The sequence below is a fragment of the Antechinus flavipes genome, chromosome 4, assembly GCF_016432865.1.
Source record: "Antechinus flavipes isolate AdamAnt ecotype Samford, QLD, Australia chromosome 4, AdamAnt_v2, whole genome shotgun sequence".
Taxonomy (NCBI): Eukaryota; Metazoa; Chordata; class Mammalia; order Dasyuromorphia; family Dasyuridae; genus Antechinus; species Antechinus flavipes.
In genome coordinates, this window is record NC_067401.1 from 87249658 (window position 1) to 87271145 (window position 21488).

Below are 21488 nucleotides of genomic sequence, written 5' to 3' on the forward strand. Positions count from 1 at the left end.
AATGAACACATCATGTGCTGTCAGATCCTGTGGTCAAAGTCTCCTGGAAAAAAAAAAAACAGTTTAGATTCAAATTGGGGCAAAAGGTTGGTATACTTTGAACAGATAACATTTTTAGTTAATAAGAATAAACTCACATGTTTGGGATGAAAAGAAAAATCTGGCACTTTCAGAGTTTTCTCAGACCCAGATGCTAGTGATTCAACTATTGGCTAGTCTCCAGACCCCCACTCCTTTCTACCTCCAGCAAGAATACTTTCTGCTTCAAGCAAAGTGGCCAAATTTCTTCTCCCTGGAATGAGCCTTGAACATAAGTCCTAAAACTTAAAAAGACCATTAATGTTTATGAAAAGTTCAGAAACATTGTATTGTTTTGCCAAATAATATGAAGTTAGGGATTTCACATGTCAAGAGTATTGTTTGGGAAATTTTCTAATAGACCAAACAAGTACAAATGCATTTGGTTATTTGAAAAAAAAAAGATAAATAAAAGCTTTTATTTTTTTCAATGCCTGGAGAGCTGGGAGAAAAGAAAGATATAGTTTTTACTTTGAGAAAAGTGAGATATTTTATTTAAAGATTCCTTGTTCTACATGGCTGAAAAAGGAAACGAAGCCCTCTGCCTTTTGGATTTATTTAAGAGCTTTCTTCCCCAGATTTTCAGTTGATTTGCTGCTGTGTATTAAATTTTACAAGTATCCTAGTGGAGAGGAGTGTGTGTGTTTGTGTGTGTGTATGTGTGTGTGTGTGTGTGTATAAAAATAGGAATTATTCACATTTTTGGGTTACGTTTAAAGTGTAGAAAAGTTATGTAATGTGGTTAATGAAGTTCAGTACTGCAGAGTAGAACTCTAATTGAGTTTCTGGGTTTTTTTTTCTTCTTTTGACTGGAGTAAAACAAAAATTTGGAATGGAAGGTAGTGAAGAAACCAGTTGTCACATAGAGTATTTGAGGGGATAGTTGTAGAAAGAGAGGAAATGGTCTGTTTTCTTCCCTCTCAAAAGTTAGAGGGGAAGGTAACTTTTTGGAGAGGGATCCTACAGCAGTAACACCCTGAGGGTGGTATTTGTATCTTAATAAAAAAAAATTATATTCTCCCCAGATGTTAAATGTCTTGGGAACAAAGTCCCATTTATCTCATGTTTTCCTAGTTAGAGCTCTACTTCAAGGAAAAAAAATGGAATAAAATCAAACTTTGTTCTTTTTAATCCACCATCAGTTCAAAAATTGTATTTATTAGATCCTTATTCTGATAAGAACTTTAATGCAGTTGAAGAAATAACTCTTTTAAATGTTCATATCTTTTCTCAGAGTTTTTAATGTTTGTTTATTAAATTTTCTGACTCAAGGCCATGGTTATGGATTCATAGAACTTTGCTTTTAAAAAATGGATCAACATTTTACTAGCCAAGTTGAACCTGAATCAGCTTGAAATGAAAAAGCCTAATATGTTGTAAATGGGCAATTTGGATGATGAATTAATGGCATTAAGTTTCCAGAATGGAAATTGAAGCTATTACATGTCAACAGTGAAGGTTGTGTAAGGTGTATGAATCAATCATCTGTGCTAGCAAGCTGAATTCAGGACAATAAATGTATTTTCTATGGCCATTTGTGAACAAAACTTTACCTTTAGATAAAAACCACATTCAAAGAGAACCAGCCACATTATAGGGCAGAGCATTTTTCCATGTGAATAGTCCTGTCTTATAAATACACTTCATAAAATGAGAAGGAATACTGAAACATTGGAAGGTGAATGTGGCTTGGAGGTGATTACTATTATTGCTATGTTATTTTGGAAATCTGGGACCAGAGATGATTACACTATAAAGTATCCATAGCTTCGTTGAGTATCTTTGTCTACAAACAATCTTGATAGATGACATGGTAAAGAGTGTGCTCCTTCCTTGTCTCAAATTTGAATTTTGAATAAATGTCCTTTGGAACTGTCACATATGATATAATTAACCTCTTGTTGCCTTAGTCATTATGGTCTACTAATATTGAGCTTAAATATGCCATTTTGGAAATTATTAATTATAATATCTAACACCTGTATAATGCTTTAAGGCTTGCAAAACAATTTAATAAAATCTCCATTCATCCTTACAACAATCCTGGATGTCATTTTTATCTTTTTTTTACAAATGAAGAAACTGAGGAAAAGAGGTTAAATGATTGCTTGGTATCAGTCAATTAGTAAATATGTAAGGCTAGATTTAATTTTAAATTCTCTTGACTCCAGTCCAAAAACTTTAACTACTGAACTATCATTCCAGGCAGTATTTTCCTCTAAGCAGAACAAAATCTAATCCTTTTTTATACAGGACAACTTTCCTTCTTTTTAAAAAATGATTATTTTATTCTGAATTTAAGAAATGAAACAAGCATTTCCATAACATAGTAGACCAGGAAAAAAAAAACTTATTATACATGAAATGGCAAATCTATTATGTACAAGTTTCTTTTCCTTTTAAATGTATATTAAAGTTATCACTCAACTTAATTTTCCCCCTTTTTTTCTTCCTCCCCACCCCTATCCTAGAGATGGCTTCCATTAGACACAAATATTTATCTATCTGGCTATATTTATATGTAAAAACATTCTATACATACTTCCAATTTTTTTTCATTTCCTTCAAATACTTATAAATGGCTACAGTAAAAACAATTCTTTTTCCTTTCTTTCACTTAAACCTTCCTAGTTCCTTTAGCTGATCTTTCAAGGTGGGATCTCAACACATTTCACCATTCCAATTGTTCTCTGAGCACTGAACACAATAGTGTAGATGTAGTTCAATCTGTGAGTAGTAAAATGAAACTGTTTTCTACTTATACATGAAATTAATGCAACCTATGATGGCACTACTCTTTTTGAATTACATGACACTACTGATTTATATTGAGTTGTTGTTCTTGTAAAATTTTGTAAAGTTTCCCCATATGTATCATTTGCTAGCTATGCTTTCCATTTCCATATTCTATTTGCAAAGTTGATTTATTGAACATGAGTATGAAAATTTTTTCACAAGGTCTTAGAGTTAAAAGGGACCTTAGAATTTATTGAATCGAACCCCTTCGTTTTACAGATAAGAAAGCAAAAGTCCAAGAGGTTAAATGACTTGCCCAGAGTTACAAAAGATGGTAAATGTCATTTATCTCTAAGTAAATTTCATATTATTATATTTGGTCCTTTTTGGATCCTAGATCTGTTATACTCACATGTCAGCTATTAATCCCAGCTTTGTGTCATCTGCTGTTTGAAAAGCATTGCCATCCAAGTCAAGGATGAAAAATGAGAGCAGAGTCAAGCACAGATTGCTTGGGACATTACATCAAGGACCTCTTTCCAAGTTGACATTGGATTATTAATGATCCCTCTTTGGATCTGCCCATTCAACCTGGTCAAAATCCACCTAACTGTGCTATTGTTTAGCTTATATTTCTTCATAATGTTTGTCATAATATTGTGTGAGACTCATTAAATGTTTCAACTTAAAAAAGTAAATTGTATTTGAAATAAGGCAAAAGGCACAGACATTGATTGGACCCCAAATGGTATCCTAAAGAGTTTGATATGACTGAAATAATGAACAACAAAAATGAACTGGAAAAGAAAATCTCAACTAACTCTAGTATCTTTGCCAATAAAACCTAAATGGAGGCACAATAGTTGGACATGATGGAAAATGACTCAACAGTAATGGGGTCCAGTTCTTTTTCTGGAGCATTGTTGAATAGAGAGACAAGGAAGAATGAACTTAGCTGGTGGTAGAAATTTACAAATGCTAGGAAGCACCAAATCTTCTCCCCTCACTGACTGACTTGTGCTTGTATGGATAAAACCCAGTTTTAATGTAAATCAACTTACATGCTTCTCTCTGAAATCTTAGATGGGGGGCCACAGATACAAAGAACTCCATTTCTTCCTGATAAAACACACACACACACAAACACACACACACACTCTAATTTTATCTAGAAAAATTAAGAAAAACTCAAGTGATGTCATTAACAAAGAGGTTGTAATTGAGATATAATCAGTCAGCCATTGAACTAGCACTTATTAAGCACCTACTATGTACTGAACATTATATTTAGGAAATACAAAGAAAGGTAAAAGACAGTTCCTTTTTTAAAGAAATTCATAGACCTATGCGGGTAACCACATGCAAACAACTATAAATAAACAAATTACACACATATACACACTTTTGCAGAAGATAAATTGGGGGTAGTATCAGAGGAAAGTTCAAAGATTAAGGAGGATTGGGGAAAAACTTCTTGCTAAAGGTGAAAGTTTAGTCAAGATTTGGTGGAAGTCAGAGAAATTAGGAGACAGAGTTGAGGAGGGAGAACATTCCAGACATGAGGGATACATACAGTGAGAAGGAGATGGAATATTGTATATGAGGAACACTAAGGAGGTCAATATTTCTTGATTATAGAGTACAAGGGGATGGTAAGGTGTAAGATGACTAGAAAAGTAGGAATGTCAGGTAATAAAAAGCTTTTAAAGACAAATGAAAGATTTTTTTATTTTATTTTTTGTTTATTTTTGTTTTCTTTGTTTTCTTTTTCAAGTGAAAGATTTTATATGTATTTATGGAGCTAGGTAGCATAGTGGATAGAATGTCAGAATGGAGTCAGAAAACTCATCTTCCTGAGTTAAAATCTGGCTTCTTAACTAGCTGTGCTCTCCCTTTTTGCCTCAGTTTTCTCATCTGTAAAATGAGCTGAAGAAGGAAATGGCAAAGTACTTTAGTACCTTTGCCAAGAAAACCCCAAATGACATCATAAATATTCGCACAGTAGTGAAATAACTAAACGACAAAAATGAGCTGATAAAGGAAATGGCAAAACACCCTAGTATCTTTGCCAAGAAAACCTCAAATGGAGTCACAAAGAGTTGGATATGACCGAAGATGACTCAACAACAGCTACAATGACATGGAGGTATTAGGGAGCCACTGGAGTTTACCGAATAAGAGACGACAAGGTCAAATTTGTGCTTTAGGAAAATTGACTAATCAGCTGAATGTAGAATGGATGGGAATAGGGAGAAAAGCAGCATGGTATACAGAAAAGAACACTAGACTTGAAACTAGGGAGATCTGGATTTAATGACTATTTCTGATTCTTTTGAGCTAGTGACATTAGCTAATTCATTTCATTTCCACAAACTTCATTTTCTTTTTTCATAAAATGGGGATAGTAATACTTTTACTATTTCCCTCACTGAATTGTACAGAAGAATGTAGTTCCTAAATTTTAAAGTTCCCTAGTCACTTGAGCTATATTAACATCCTGAAATGTGGCTACAGCTATGAAAGAGACAGAATGACATTGCCATGCATTTCTTTCTAGCCATGACTGAGTTCTCTCTATGAACTACACTAGGACCCCTTCCTGAGCTTCTCTCTGGGATACAGATTGTTGTCTCCTTCTAGATCTGTTTCATAACAAAGAAAAATAGGTTACATATCTGGCTTGTGAGGTAAAATCTTCTGGGATGCCATTTTTTTTGCCACAAAAAAAGAAAAATAAACCTTAACATTTTCTTTCTCTAGTTCCCATAAGACACAGGCCCCAGGGGTTATGCTAATCTTTTCTTTTACCTATATAACATTGTAAAGACTTCTTATGATTGTCCTTTCCAAAACTAAACAATACTATATTAGGTAATTACCTCTTAGAAAGGAAGGAGGCAGGTCACAGTTAGTTGAGGGAAGTTAGAACATTAAAATCTTGTTGATTGGCTCATTCTAGATCTAGGCTTATTTTTAATTAAGAAGCAGCAATTCTATTTGAAATAATGTCACATTTTAAGGGCTACTTACTCTTTTTTCCCCTATGATTTTAGGTGCTTTTCTTTTAACAGACTTATTTGCTATTCTCATTGCCTGACATTTAATTTCCCTCCTTCAAGCCTTTACAAAGGTTGTCCCACATATCTGAAACACTTCTTACTACTTCTTATTGGAATCCTTAAATCTTTTCAATTTGCATCTACTTCCAGAGGACTTTTCTGATCCCATCCTGTCCCCCAGGGGTTAATTCACTGGGAGAAACTAGGTGGTACAGTGGTTAGAGTTCTGGACCTGAATTCAGGAAGATTCAACTTCAGTAATGGTACCTATATCCCTGGAATATTATGAGAATCAAATGAAATATTTGTGAAGTACTTAGCAGAGTACCCAGCATTCTCTCTTCCTTCCTCTTTGCCTTATATTAGTTTTATATTTATGCATTTTTAATTTATCTTTTAACAAATTGCATCCCCCAAAATAATGTAAGCCCCTTGAAAGGGGACAACTTTGCTTTTGTATTTTTATTCACATTGATTAGAACAGAGCTTGACATATTGTAGTTATTTAATAAATTTATATTGATTGGTTTAGTCAGTCAACAAACATTTATTAGCTATTTACTATATTCAGGGCAGTATGCTAAAAGCCATGGATACAATATACAGACATACACACAGACCCACACATACAGAAACAAAAGCAGTCTCTCCTCACAAGGAACTAATATTTCAATTGTATAGATAACATGTAAATGAATAGGCTTGTATATTTTAAAAAATAAGTATGATGGTCAGATTCTCCAGGAAGAAGAGGATTTCTTTTGAATTTTTAGAATATGCTGTTCCCTGTTTGTATATGTGTTTCTAAATATGTGTATGTGTGTTTGGTGATATTTGGCATTTATATAATGCTTTAAGATTTTATCAAATTCATTATATTATCTAAAATAAGATATTGGAATTTAACAATCCTCACAAAATCTTGCAAAATAGATGTTATTATGATCCTTATTTTATAAGTGAGGAAAGTGGGGCTGAGTGTGGTTACTTGACTTACCCAATGTCATAGTAATAATAAGTATGTGAGGCAGGATTGGAATTCAGGGTTTCTGACTCTAAAATCATTCACCATACCACCTTGCTGTCTAGATGCACTAGATTATTGAATTAATTCATATTTACTAGACCACACCCATTATGTTATGTTTGTTCTTGGCTGAGCTATGTTATGCTCTCTAAACCAATCCCCATTCTAATCACACATTTATGAAACAGATGGTCTTATGATCTTGGAACAAAATAAAGTATTCAACCCACATGGGAATTCAGCCTGAAACTAAGACTCTTTTGGTATCATGTTCTCATCAAGTGTGTGCTAGGCTAATGATGTCTTTTATTGATGAGTCAGATTCTCACCTTGAGAAAGTTTTCAGGACACAAAAATGAAACTTAGTAAATGATCTCTACTAGGAAACTATAAATTAAGATACAAAAAAGGGAATGATGAGGAGCTAAACAGAGTTGTTTAATCCACCAAAAATATAGGCAAAAGCTGAACTTTGAGGGGAGCAAGAAAAAAGGAAAGGAAAAGTTATAGTTGCATTGCAGAATAGAAATAATAGTCTAGGAATAGGAGAATATAGTGGGTGCAGGGAAAAGACAGTTGCATTTTTTCCCATTTACCTCTTTCTCTCCAACATGAAAATGAAGCAATGAAGAGCTGATGAATCAATATGTATTTATTGATTATTATGTGATAGGTTCTCATTTGAATTGGGATGCAAAAAAGAGAGGTAGAGAACAAGTTCAGCTGTGGAATATTGTAATTAGGGAAGATTTCATAGAATTAATGAAAGCAATGAATGATAAACTGAAGTCCTCAGAGACACTGATATGTATAAGACCTAGAACTATCATGTTTCTTAACCTCTAGCATGGAACTTCTCTTAAGTGATATCATTTCCATTCTTCTGATTAGAGCTTAGATCTTTTTTTCTCAGATGAAGATCTTATTTACCATTTAGTATCATTTATTATAATCTGAAGAACTTTAATTTCTTTATGCTCTTTTCCTTGGAAAAATACTATTATATTTATATTATATATTCCATATATTAATGATTACATTAATACTACTTTATTTTTATACATTATATTTATTAATAATTTATCTTAATTATCAACTTAATAATTAAAACAATAAAACCTATTTTATAATATAATAACATGAATGATATTCTAATAAAATATAATTACATTTATTTTAAAATAATTTAATAATTAAAATATAATAAATTAAATATAATTATTAAATTAATAATTATAGCTGGACAGTCCTGTGCCAATGTTTCTCATATCATACAGTCAATTCTAAAGTTCTTCAGGGATGTGTGTTCTTGTATTGCTTTATTTGACCACCTTGTGAATATTTACCTTGAGTGAGCTTTCAATTAAAAAAAAAGTGCTAAATATATAACATAACTAAATGTTATCCCATGACCTGAAGGAGTTAGTATATCTTCAGAAAGATATGCAACAACCAACTTGACTAAATAGTATTGTTTTTATATCAGAAAAACTCAGCTACTTTGAAAAAACATTTTCAGTAGAAAACTATACTCCCCTCCGCAAAGATATTCTGAATGTCTCTTCTATTATTGTCAAACACCTTTTTAAATGGAGAAAGTTGTTTTTGTTTTTGAATCCCAGTTGGATTGGGCTCATGATATTCACTCCTGTTGCTGGCCAGTCTTCCTTAATGAAACCAGCCTGATCAGTATGGCTTAGGCATGGGGAGGTTTGATTTATTTTCCTTGAATTGCTTTTCTCCCCTATTTTTAGTATCACTGTTCACAAAGAAAATAAAGATAATCATTCCAGAGATTGAATATCGAATCACTTGGAGCAGAATATAAATTATAGCCTAGGAGCAAAGTTTGGCCCACATTCCCCTCCTCACAAAGAATAAAAATGGTTGCGCATTCAGAAAATATGGGTTCAGAGATAATCAAAACCCAAGGAAATTTGAGTGGAAAAATCTTCCTTAGCCAGGTGGATAGTTAACTGAATCCTCTAGAAAGGCAAGCCAAATCCATCCTTCTTCTTGTCCAGGTTATTGATCTGGACAAGTTCTTTAAATGATATTAATGGTAACTATCAATATTTCTGGAATTCCCATTTTGAGCAGGACAATGACCAGTGACAATGAGAAGCAATGGGGTATAGATAATATAATCACACAGCTGCAAAGGCATAGTGGATACAGTGCTAGAGTTATAATCAGAAAGACCTGAGTTTAAATTCTGCCTGGGATGCTTATTAGCTGTGAGATCTCACAGAAATCGCTCATCCTCCATCAGCATTTGTTTAATCATGAGTAAGTTGGTGTTGATGATAGCACTTACCTCACAGTGTTGTTGTGAGAATTGAATGAAATCACATTTGCATAGTGCTATATAAACATTGGTTTATTAGAAGTAACTAGGTGGTATAGTGGACAGAGTGCTGAACCTAGCTTCAGAAAGACCTGTGTTCAAATATGGTCTCCGATACCAGCTGGGTAACCTTGGACAAAGCAATTAACTTTTATTTGCCTCAGTTTTTTCATCAGTAAAATGGAGATAATTATAGCATCTACCTTCCAGCATTATTATAAGGATCAAATAAAATAATAATTATTAAGCACTTAGCACAATGCTTGGCACATATAAAATACTAGTTAAATTATATTAATGATAATAATAGTTATATTTTATTATTAAATTATTGTTATGAGAAGAAGAAAGAAGTAGAGAGTGAGGGGAGGAAGAAGAGAGGAGAAAGAAAAAGAGGAAGAGGAATATGTGATATCTTATCTGTGGCAAAGATGACTTGAATATAGCAAATTGCCTCCTGGATTCTGCTAAAAGTTTATGTGGTGGCAACCATGTCAGTTGAACAGTCCCATCTTTATTCTGATTTGCTTGAAGCTTTCCCGTCTTCCATCTGCTTCCCAATGACCCACCCATCCTCTGAAAGCATTACTGCAGTGCCTTTGCTCAGTTCAAGCCTTCCTTTCCAAGTTGGAAGTTTAGCTTCTCTTTGTTCTAAATTGAGCTCTTAGATACAACCCATTCCTGGAATGCACTCCTGCTTCATTAGATCAGTTCATGTACCATCTATTTACAGAAAACCTTTCCTAATTCCCTTAGTTGTTAATGCTTGCTCTTTCTTCCTCTTCCCCCCAAATGGTCATGTATAAACTGACCTGTTTATATCCCTCTGATAAAATCTAAGTTTCTTGAGAGCAGGGACAATTTTTCTTCTGTCTTTGGAGCTTTAATATTCAGCAGAGTACCCTATGCTCATAATAGACACTAGATAGATGCTTGCTGCTGAATTGCATTGAGCCATATGAATGTAGTTCCTAGTTGAAGAATAGCATTAGACCAAGCAGAGACATAATGAAAATGGGACAAATGGGGTTTTACATGTCAGTACTGACATCTATTGGGATCAGAATTCACTTCTTCCTTGGATAATCTTCACCTCAAATTCCTTTCCTAGCCCACACTACAAATGATGTGGAGTCACTCCCGCTATTCATCCTAGAGTCTTGGGGTTACAGGATTTTTCTTACAGATCCAGTTTTTCCCCAAGTCTTGCACATAGGGCAAAAGTTGGACTCTAACTATGCTTTTTACCTACAGTGAGGATATTCTCTGTTTTGTAGCTGCCTGCACTCTATTCACAAATATTTTTCTATGAGTAAAAATATTTCTATTTAAAATTTTGGGGAAAAATAGAGAAAGGATTTGATCATGCTTTATTATTTAAAAAAATCCTCAAATTGTGATAACATATTTTTATAATGCTTTTAATGTTTTCAAAGCTCTTTCAAATTTATTGTTTGATCTATTCTCATAACATTCTTTAGGAAAGTAATATAGTTCCTCTTTAACAGATGAAAACTCTGAATGAATCTTAGGAAGCTAACATGACTTGCCCAGAGACACTCAACAAATAAGTGGAAAATATTAGAATCTGTCTCCTGACCTGGTATTTTTCCACTGATGTAGTGAACAGAAAATTTTTACTCGGAAAAGACAGAAGTTAAGTTACTTTTGACTTTTCCAAGTTCTTTTATGGAGGCAGTTAGGTGGCACAGTGGATAAAGCATTGGACCTGGGGTCAGAAAGAACTGAATTGAATTTCAGCTTCAGCCACTTATTATCTGTGTGATCTTGGGCAAATTATCTCAGTTTCCTCATCTGTCAATAGGGATAAAAATGGTACTTCTCTAGTTTTGTTGGGTGAATAAAATGAGATAATATTTTTAAAAAATTTAAAGCATTTTGAGACCATAAGGAGCCATATAAATATTTGCTATTATTATTATTGAAGATAAATAATAGCATAGCTAAGATTTGAGTAGTCGGTCAAGTGCCTGGGGGTCATAGGGAATGTAAGTAAATGGACCTAATTAAAATCAAGGTAGACTACTACTTAAAAACTTGTGGATAGAAGAAATTAGGAAAGTAAGGTTTTTTGGCAGAAAATATGTCATAGTGGGGAGGAGGAGGAAGTAGCAAGATGGAGGAATATAGATACCTAACTTTACTGCCTGATATAATGATATAAGTGATTTCAGCCTGACTCTGGAGTCAGATGACTGGCTGGTGCATTGTTCCCAGCGTGGTTAAAGGAGAAATAGACAGAGGGAAGAAGAGAGACCAATAACTAGAGAAAGAAGAAAGTTAGAACAATAAAGATGAAGAAGAAAAGCAATACAGAGAAAATAAAGAAAAACATTGGGGAAAATAGTCTCCTAGAAACATATCTTTTATGAGATTTATGTAAGAAAGTCCATTTATGTCAGATCATTTCAGAGAAAAATACTGGAAGTGAGGTTTAATTTCACTTCTCTATGTATACTATTGGAAATATTGTGAATCAGAATCCTCAAGAATAGTGTTTAGCAACTATCTCTCTGTTCGACAAGAAAGTCAAATATTTACTGACCAAGGTATTTTCTGGGCTTTTTTTTTTTTTGGTGGGGAGAGGGCACTGTGATCTCCTTGTACCAGTTAACTTCTAGAAGAAATTATTGGAGTCCTTGTCAGTGTCAATTCAGTTGTCTATTTTCTGCATTTGATTTTCATCAATGTATTTAAATAATTCAATAATTCAGGGTTAAACCTTATTAATTTTATACCACATATTTTTTCTCAGTATTGGTTTTATTTATAATTTTGGATTTTGGTCTGAATTGTCAGTGATGTGATCAGATATACCGATCCTATTAAGACTATGTTCTTCAATTTTAAGGTTTAAGGAAAAAAGTACAATTAAATGAAATTATTTTGGGAAAAAAGTAGTTGTATTTAAAAATAAGAATCATTTATATAAGGCTTTCAAAAAACTATAAATTTATTTCATTTCATTTTCACAACACTGGTAAGTGGGTGTATTATTATCCCCATTTTGTAAACAAGAAAACTAATGCAACCAGAAGTTAAAAGGCTTGTCCAGAATAACATAGCTAGCAAGTGTCTGTGGTTAAATTGGAGTTCAGTCTGGAAGACTCTAGATCCAGCAAATCTCTCCTCTATACTCTAAGGCTGCTTGTTGGACTAGGGAAATTTCTTTAAAATATGGTGTGTGAATAGGGGATTGGGAAGATGAGTAATCTAGGATTGAGGGTACATAATACCATATGTACAAAGAGATCATGATGTCCTAAGGATATCATGGAAAGAAAAGCAGGAAATAATGGTTACAAACAACAATATATACATAGCTGATCTCTTTGTAGTCAACTTTTTATTCTCCACACTCCTTAAAAAGCTCCATGTGAATGGAGAGCAACTAAATGTCTGGTCCATTCTTTCAGTAGCTATATTTCTACTCTTGTTTGATGTTCTGGAAATTAATTTCTGACAGTATAATTAAATCTGACTATAAAGGTTTAATGAATCCCACCTCATCATTTACCCCAATCAAATCCTTCAGAAATTATTTGGCCATCAATCAACCAACCAACCTGCAAGCATTTATTAAACATTGTATCAGGGACTGTGCTAAAGGTAGATGATACAAATTCAAAAATGAGAAAGTTCCTGCCCTCAATGAGTTAACATTCTCTCTGGGGAATGAACACACATCCATATAATATATTTATATAGAAATATATGTTATATTTATAATATGTAACATGTACATTAATATAGTGAATACATACACATATATAAATATGTAATAATTTCAAGTTGGTTTGGTTGATTTAACAATGAGGGGAATCAGGAAAGCATTTGAATTGAGCTTTAAAGTAAATTAAGGTTTCTAAGAGGTAGAGCTTAGGAGCGAGGGAGGGCATTCCAATCATGGGGAACAATCTATACAAATAAAAGGAGATAAGGATGGAATATGGGGTTAATAAACAATGAAGGCTGGACCAACAAGTGCATGAAAGAAAAAAAAATATAATATTGCTGCCAATCTTAGATGAAGCCAAATTGTGAAAGGCTTTAAGTAGAGGAGCTTGGATTAGATTTTAAGGGTAAATAGTGAGACACTGAAATATATTAAACAGGATAGTGATAAGATTAGAATAGTGTTTTTGGAATGTCACTTTGATATTTATATATAATCCTCATTTTACATATTAGAAAACCAAAGCTAATATCACAATGTTATTAAGTATTGGGTACAGAACTCAAATCTGACATTGTATCTCAAATCCAGCTTTGTTTCACCAGTATAGGAGCAAAATTCAGGGGAAAGATAATGAATTCTATATCGACATATTAAATTTGAGATATCTGAGATGCCTGATGTGCTGGTAAATGTTTAACAACCAGCCCTCTGAGAAAAAATAAGTTCCCTTGACACACAATTTTAATCTGCATTGCTAACATTTTTCCATCACTTTCTTAAGTCTGTCAATCAATGAGAATCAAGCCTTGATTTATAGCATTTGCTGATTCCCAAGGTGAATTTAATAGTTGAACTGGCTCCAACAGATTTCTGTGTCTTTCAAACATCTAGTTCCAATAAGCAATTGGTATTTTAGAGCTCAACAGAGACCCAGGATGATACTGAAATCAATAGAATCCTCAGAAATCAAGAATATAGAAAGAAATAAGAGGAAGGCCAAAAACAGAGGCTTAGGGAGGATACACTCAAAGTGGATGGGTAGTGCACAAATAATAATGGACAAAGAAGATGGAGTACTGGTCCTTCATATTGGAAGGCAATAATAAGAGAACAGTATTACAAAAACCCAAAAAGGAGACAATTCAGGTGGAGAAAGTGTTCTGAAATGTTGTGGAGATGTCAAAGAGAGGGAGGGCTGAGAAAACGCCCAAGAGTTGTTTAAAATAGACATCATCATCGTCTTTCAGAGTGATGCTAAGCAACTCTATGATCCATACTTTCTTTCTAAATAGAATGTAATTGTTTTTAAAATCTTTTAGTGTCTACTGGGCTCAAGTAATTAAAAATCTGATTTATGCTAACAAATCAAAGCAATTAATCAGTTTAAATGACAATGCTAATAAGAATTTTGAAGGGCGATTTGCTTAGATAATTGGCAATTTGGTAATCGAGATGGGAGCTTGACTATAATAGGGATAATATAACTCAGAAAAGAAATTTTCCCTTGCCTAGGATCTTGAAAGCTCTATTTTCTTTTTGAATTCTTAGCATTTTATTTTCTGCTAATTACATGTAAAAGCAATTTTAATGTTTGCTTTAAAAATTTGGAGTTCCAAATTCTCTCCCTTCCTAGCTCCCCACCTCCCCATTAAAAAGGCAAAAAATTCCATATTGTTTATGCATATGTAGTCATGTAAAACTCATTTCCATATTATTCATGTTGTGAAATAAAGCAGAGTCAAACCCCCAAAGAAGCTCCCCACAAAATAAAGTTTAAAAAGTATGTTTCTATTTGGATTCAGACACCATCAGTTCTTTGTCTGGAGATGGATAGCATTTTTCATCATAGGTCTTTCAAAATTGTCTTGGATCATTGTGTTGATAAGAATCACTAAGTCATTCACAGCTTATTGTCTTATAGTATTGATATTATTTTGTACACAGAACATTTTACTTTGCATTAGCTTTTGAAAGTTCTTTCAGATTTTTCTGAGAGCAGCATGATCATTAGTCACATACAAAAATTCATTCAGTTATTCCCCAATTGATGGATATCTCTTCATTTTCCAATTCAGAAAAGAGCTGTTATTAAACTGTTACATTTTTTTTACATATAGATTTATTTTATTTTATATCTTTTGTGATACAGACCTAGGAGTGGCACTGGTAGGTTAAAGAATATGCATGATTCCATAACCCTTGGGACATAGCTCCAAATTGCTCTAGAGAATGATTGAATCTGTTCATGACTCCACCAACAATGCATTAGTGTCTCATTTTTCTCACATCCTTTCCAACATTTGTCATTCTCCTTTTATGATCTTTTAGCAAATATAATAGGTATGACATAGTCCCTCAGAATTGTTTCAATTTGCATTTCTCCAATTAATAGTGATTTAGACCATCTTCTCATATGGCTACAGATAGTTTTGATTAATCATTTCATCTAATAACTCTCAATAATTCATCAATTGGGGAATGCCTTTTATTTTTGTAAATTTGACTCAATTCTCTATTTATTTGAGAAATGAGACCTCTTCAGAAAAATTTGCTTCAATTTTTTCACAGTTGGCAATTGTTAAATGTATTTCCCTCCATGCTTTTTCTCCTACTCCTGTTTGTTTTATTCTTTCTCTTCTTTCACTCTGTCCCTCCTAAAAAAATGTTTTTGCTTCTGATTATTCTTTCCCCTAATTTTCCTTTCCCTTTTATCACTCCTCCTTTTCTTATCCCTTCTCCTCCTATTTTCTGTATGGTGAGATAGATTTTTATAGGTATTGAATTGGTATGTTGAATAGGTATGTTATTCCCTCTTTGAACTTATTATGAGGAGAGTAAAGTTTACTCACGCCTCCCCACCCTCATCCTGTCATCCTCTGCTTTCCCCTCCATTGTAAATTTCTTATTTTTTTTTTTTTTATAAAGTGAGGTAATTTATCTCTCATTTACCCTTTCCTCTGGAGCATTCTTTCTTCTTATCCCTTAATTTGAAATTTTAAGATATATCTTTATATTCTATTCAACTTGTGTCCTCTGTTTATATATATATACTCCTAACTACTCTAATAATGAGAATTCTTATGAGTTATAAATATTATCTTTCCATGTAGAAATATAAACAGTTCAACCTTATTAAACTATGGAGACTAAATGTGGTTTGAAACATATCATTTTCTTCTCATGGCTTTTCCTTTAGTTCTGATTTTTTTTTTCTTTCACAACATGACTAATATGGAAATATGTTTAAAATGATTGTATATGTATAATCCACATCAGATTGCTTGTTGCATTGGGGAAGAGATAGGGAAGAAAAGGAGGGAGAAAAAATCAAACTCAAATATAATTGAAACTCAAATGTAAATAAAATATGATTAAGTAAAAAAAAAATCTCCCACCCCTATTTTCCAACTGAGTTTTTCCAGTGAAAATTTCACATTGTCTTTTATTTTTTCATTCTTTTGTTTTTGTTTTATTGTTTCTTAATTTCTTTTAAAATCCTTAGTTTCTATATGTTCAATTCTAATAGCTAAGGACTTATTTATCTTTTGTAACTCATATTCCATTTGGCCAATTTTACTTTTTAAAGGTTTTTTTCTTCCTTTGGTGAATTTTTGTGCTTCTTTTTCCTTTTGGTCAATTTGGTCTCCTTCTGATCAATTGTTCGACCCTTTTATTGTCCATGGGCTGAGTACTCTAGAAACAGATATTGCTCTTAAGTGACTCTTAAGGCTTGCTTCTACTTTTCTGGGATCTGACCTGCACTGACAGGACCTAGATTGAACTGTGCTCCACTCTTACCTATCTGTGACAGACCTTTCCTGGAGATATTCTAAGTTGTCTTTGGCTAACTATTTTACCCAGTCCTATTGTTGGTTTTGTCACTCCAGGTCTATTTTGTGGTATTATTTAAAGGTGCCTGGAAGATTTTGGGGGTGAGCTCAGGTGAGTCACTACCTTTTCTCTACTATTTTGACTCTACCTCCAAAGCACTTCTTTCAGACTCTGGGATAGTGTTTCTTTTCTGGAGTGAGGATGGACTCAAACTACTTCATGTTTGGATCTATACCTTATTGGGAGAAATAGTTGCTTGAATTTATAGTACAGTTTTCATCTAAAAGGATTGAAAGGAGGTGTTTTATGTTGCTTATAAGAATCCTTTCAAATACCTTTTCATAGTGTTCTTGCCTAGGTTAAAAAAAAAACAACAGCAAATCTAGGCAGTGTTTCATAGAAGACAGAATAAAAAAGGTCCCTCAAAATGTTCTTGGCAGTTTTCTTGCCAATAACTTATGACTTAGAATCATAAGTGGAATGTATATAATGTAATTTCCTTGAGACTGTGTAATTTTTATTTTTGTATTATTTGTGCCATTGACATTATAGAAACCTATTTATTAATACTTGTTGAAAAAAGACAATTGGAGATGCATAAAGATTTGGCTAAGAAAGTATTTGTCCCATTGGAGTATTACTCCTATAGGGGCAGTGACAGCTGCTAGCTTCTCTTACCTGATGTAATCATGAAAGACTTACAGCATAAAAAAAATATGGATTTGTTGGAGGAGATGCAAGAGGATTTTGTGGAATGTGCTGCTTAGACCCTGGAAAAACATAATATGGAGAAGGACTTAGTATGTCATAAGAGAGTTGGACAATGTAGTACAGCCCCACAGGGAACTTCATTGTGTTCTGGAACTTTGGAAATTATGGAATCCATCAGACTAAAAACTTGATTTACTTCTATCTGGGTTGAATTGTAATTCTTCTGTTGATTTGACTAGAGTCTATGCTAACTTAATGATCCATCAGATAATAAAAACCTGTAATCTAAATTCCCAATTATAAGCCCATGGGAGCACTTCACTTTTTAGGTCTTTATTGTAAGTTAGTTGTTCACAGAACCCTACAGAATCATGTTTTATCATTGTAAAACAATCAAGGAACAGCTTAAATTTGCATTTATTTTCTAGACCATATTTCATCATCACCCTCTCCCATTCTAACAAATCCTAGCCTTCCTTTAAAAATAACCCCCTATATGTGGATTATCAATTTAAAAAACTCAATTAGCTAAATTTCAATCAGCATCATTTTAGGGAGCTTTCAGCTTTCCTTTTCTACTTCTTGGTCAATGGCTGAACATCTAACCTAGAAAATTAAATCCATTCTTTATTATTTCCATCATTTTTTTCAAATTCTCCTTATGAAAGAGAAGAACTTTACATTTTTTTCAGTTAATCCTAAATTGAATAAAGTATATAAATACAGACTTTTTTAGAGGCCTAAGAAATAAACAGAAGGATACTTGATTTTTTAAGTGTAGGAAACTCTCTCCATCAGTAGATTTATTACTTGTCAGTGGCTTAATAGAATCAAGAGAATTCTTGCCTGATGCTCAGAGAGTTACCTGGGCTTACTGAAATAAGAATCTATGGTTGGACCCAGAGCTTCCTGATTCCAAGTTGAATACTTTGTCCTTTATAGAAACTGCCTCTTCTCAGAGGTATCAATTGCTTTGTAAAGTATTGTCTGTTAGAACTTGAAGACAAGACCACCTAAACTGGCCACCAAGACTGGCCACAGAGTGCTCAGACTGGAAAACTTCACCATTATACCTAGAGCAGTGGGACTCTGGTATCTCTCCTCGTAGCTATCAAAATCTAGAAATTAGTGGAAGAATGAGTAACATCTCCTAATAAGTAAACCTTTTAATCTATTTTTAATCTCAACTCTTCTATAAAATTATGTTTTTGGTTTCAAAATTCCATTCTCCAAAGAACTGTGGCTACTGTTTTAATGATCACTGAAACCTCCTCATTTTTCTGGGAAAATAGAATAATGATAAATTACATTTATACTTAGTTTTTAGTGTTTTCATTATGCTAAGTCAATTATTTAGATTATTGTTGTTCAGTTGTTTTCAGTCATATTCAATCCTTCATGGTCTCATTTAGGGTATTTTTGGCACACATACCGAAATGGTCTGCTATTTATTTACCCAGTTCATTTTATAGATGGGGAAACTGAGGTAAACAAGGTTGTAAGTGTCTGGGACTAGATTTTAACTCAGGAAGGTGAGGTTTTTTTACTCCAGGCCTGATATATTATATCCATTGTGCCACCCAACTGCCCATTTAAAAAGCAGTTTAAATATTACTAATAAACTATGTTCTTTGGCTATAGTCACACAACTACTAAGTGTTAGTTCCATTTCTCAAACCCACTTTCTGATTCCAAACCCAGATTTGTTTGCCTATTCTAGTCTGGATAGATGGTGAAAAATTAATACAGGCATAGAGTGACTATTTTCCCCAAGGTCACAGAATTGTTTAGAAACAAAAATAATGATACAATATAAAGATTATTAATAGTGGATGGTAAATCAGTTCTCTATCTCAAAACAAGATACTCTTTTAATCGGGTTTAAAAAAAATATTCTTGGTATGAATGTTTGCAAGCAAAAATGTACTTTATCAAAATTTGCATTTTGTCCTTCACAAAAGATAAAGCAGTTGTATTTTTGAAAGTGTTTTTCCTCAGAATGAATAATAAAGATAACATTGTCATTGCTTTCTTTTAGTTTTTTTAGGTGAAAATCTTCTAAATGAATTTACAAGTAACCATGATTTATATCAGTCTGAATCTCCACCAACATAGGGAAGGAGCTGTCAAATATGGAAAGTATACTTTAAACAGCTCTAAAGTCAGGAAAAATTGAATTAAAACCTGTCCACAAAGATTTACTAGATATGCGACCTAGGCAAATCACAATCCCAATTATTTAGCTAGTTCAGTTCATTAGTTTTTTTTTTTTAAATTTCATTTTTTAAATCCCTTTCAAAAATGATTTCCTTTATTCTCTTCATTATGTCTTCTAAACTCTCATTCTCTGATTCACAATCTCTATCTATCTAGCTTCTCTCTTTAATCTGTATTCTTCACACTATCAAAACTTCCAAATATCCATAGGCACTGCCATCTAAATGATTTCTCTTATTGCTTTGTAGGATTTACCCCATAGATTCTACTCTTCCATTGTATCAAAAAAACCTCAAATATTACAGTTTTCAAAGAGAATTATACCCCATGGCAAGACAATCCTTTTTACTCCTACCTTCCTATGCCAGTTCTTCTTGACTTTTTTCCTCCTACATTTCCCTGGGTCCATTCTCTCCCATTCCTTCAAGTTCTGGTTTGCTCCAGTGGTCCTAGCTTCATGCTCCTGGAACATGTAAACTTTTGAGGCACCAAAACCCCAAGCCCTCATCCAGTATAAAGTCCTCATCTCCCTTCACCCATAAGAGCATTTATTTATCAGTGGACATCCACATTAAAAGTAAGAACTCTCTCCTTTCCTCTCCTTTTCAATCTTCCCCTCCTCTTTCTTATCTATTCTCCTTTAAATGTTTTTCTCTAAGATTACAGAGGTCACCTTATCCTTCATTTTTAATCCTTGATTTGACCCCAGTGAATAATTCAGTCCTTTCTATTGTACAGCCCTTTCCCCTTTCTTGTATCCTATCATACAGTAATGTATAGGCAGTCTGTCACTAGGCTCTGCCAATAATTTCCCCTGTTCACCTCTTCTCTGACTTCAGCTTTTTCTCTGTGTAATTTAACTGTTGCTATCTGCATTTCTTCACTCCATTAGCATTTCTGGTCTACAGTAATTTTGTCAGGAGAAAAACCTAAAAATATAAGGAAAGGGCATTTGAATAATACAAGATTATTCTACATCCAGTAGAAAAAGAAGGAAGGAATGGAAAAATGTGTTCCAAAAACTACTTCCCATCTTTCCTTCCTTCCTCGACTCATTTTCTTTGTTCTTTTCTAAGTCCCTCTCCTCTGATTGTGGTTTTCTTTGGAGTTGGCTCTCAAAGTGTCTCAGTCTCCTCCCACATAGGGCAATTCACAGATCACTAGTCTAAGTCTTTACCCCAACTGACTTTTAGTAGTTAGAACTGGTCCCCGTTTGATGTTGTATTTTTCCCTCAGACCTGATGAAGTAATGCACAGCATTCCACAAAGTCTTTTCCTGTAGATCCATCTCACTTTCTCTGTTCCTTAGTTCTCTGGCATGGCAACTGTAGTTCAGAGCTTGCTGATACCAGTAGTTTAAAGCCTCCTTTTCCCAGTACCTATGGTTCAGAGCTCTCAGAAGTTCAGACCTTTACAGAACTAGTGTTTTCACCTTGTAGCCTCTGGCAGTCACTTATTCCTTAAAGGGCTGTAGCCAAGTTCACTGTTGAGACATGAGGAAAGTTTCACAGTCTGGACCTCAGGTCTTTATAACACTAGAAATAGAGAGGAGGAGCCAAATTGTAGAATGAGTTTTGACATAAGCCTATGTGTGTCCATGCATCTGCTAATGTAACCTTGCTGCCAGGAATATGCGAAGTGCAGGAGTAACAAGTGCGCTCAGGATCGGTAAGCATCAGTTCCTGAAAAATTTTTAAACCTCATTTTGGATTCTTGGCATCCTAGATCATGGAAATAGCTTAAGTTGCCTTATTTTTTGATACATAGCTTCTGTCTTATAGA

At 33.6% G+C, this 21488-nt stretch overlaps 1 protein-coding gene across 1 annotated transcript in view; it reads left to right on the forward strand.

Moving 5' to 3' along the window:
* Positions 1-21170, forward strand: part of LOC127561279 (zinc finger protein 620-like) — a 112033-nt gene extending 90863 nt beyond the window's left edge. The window contains exon 2 of the mRNA XM_051996567.1: positions 21016-21170. Coding sequence (XP_051852527.1) covers positions 21016-21170 — 155 coding nt within the window. The remainder of the gene's footprint in view (positions 1-21015) is intronic.
* The last annotated feature ends 318 nt before the right edge of the window (positions 21171-21488 follow it).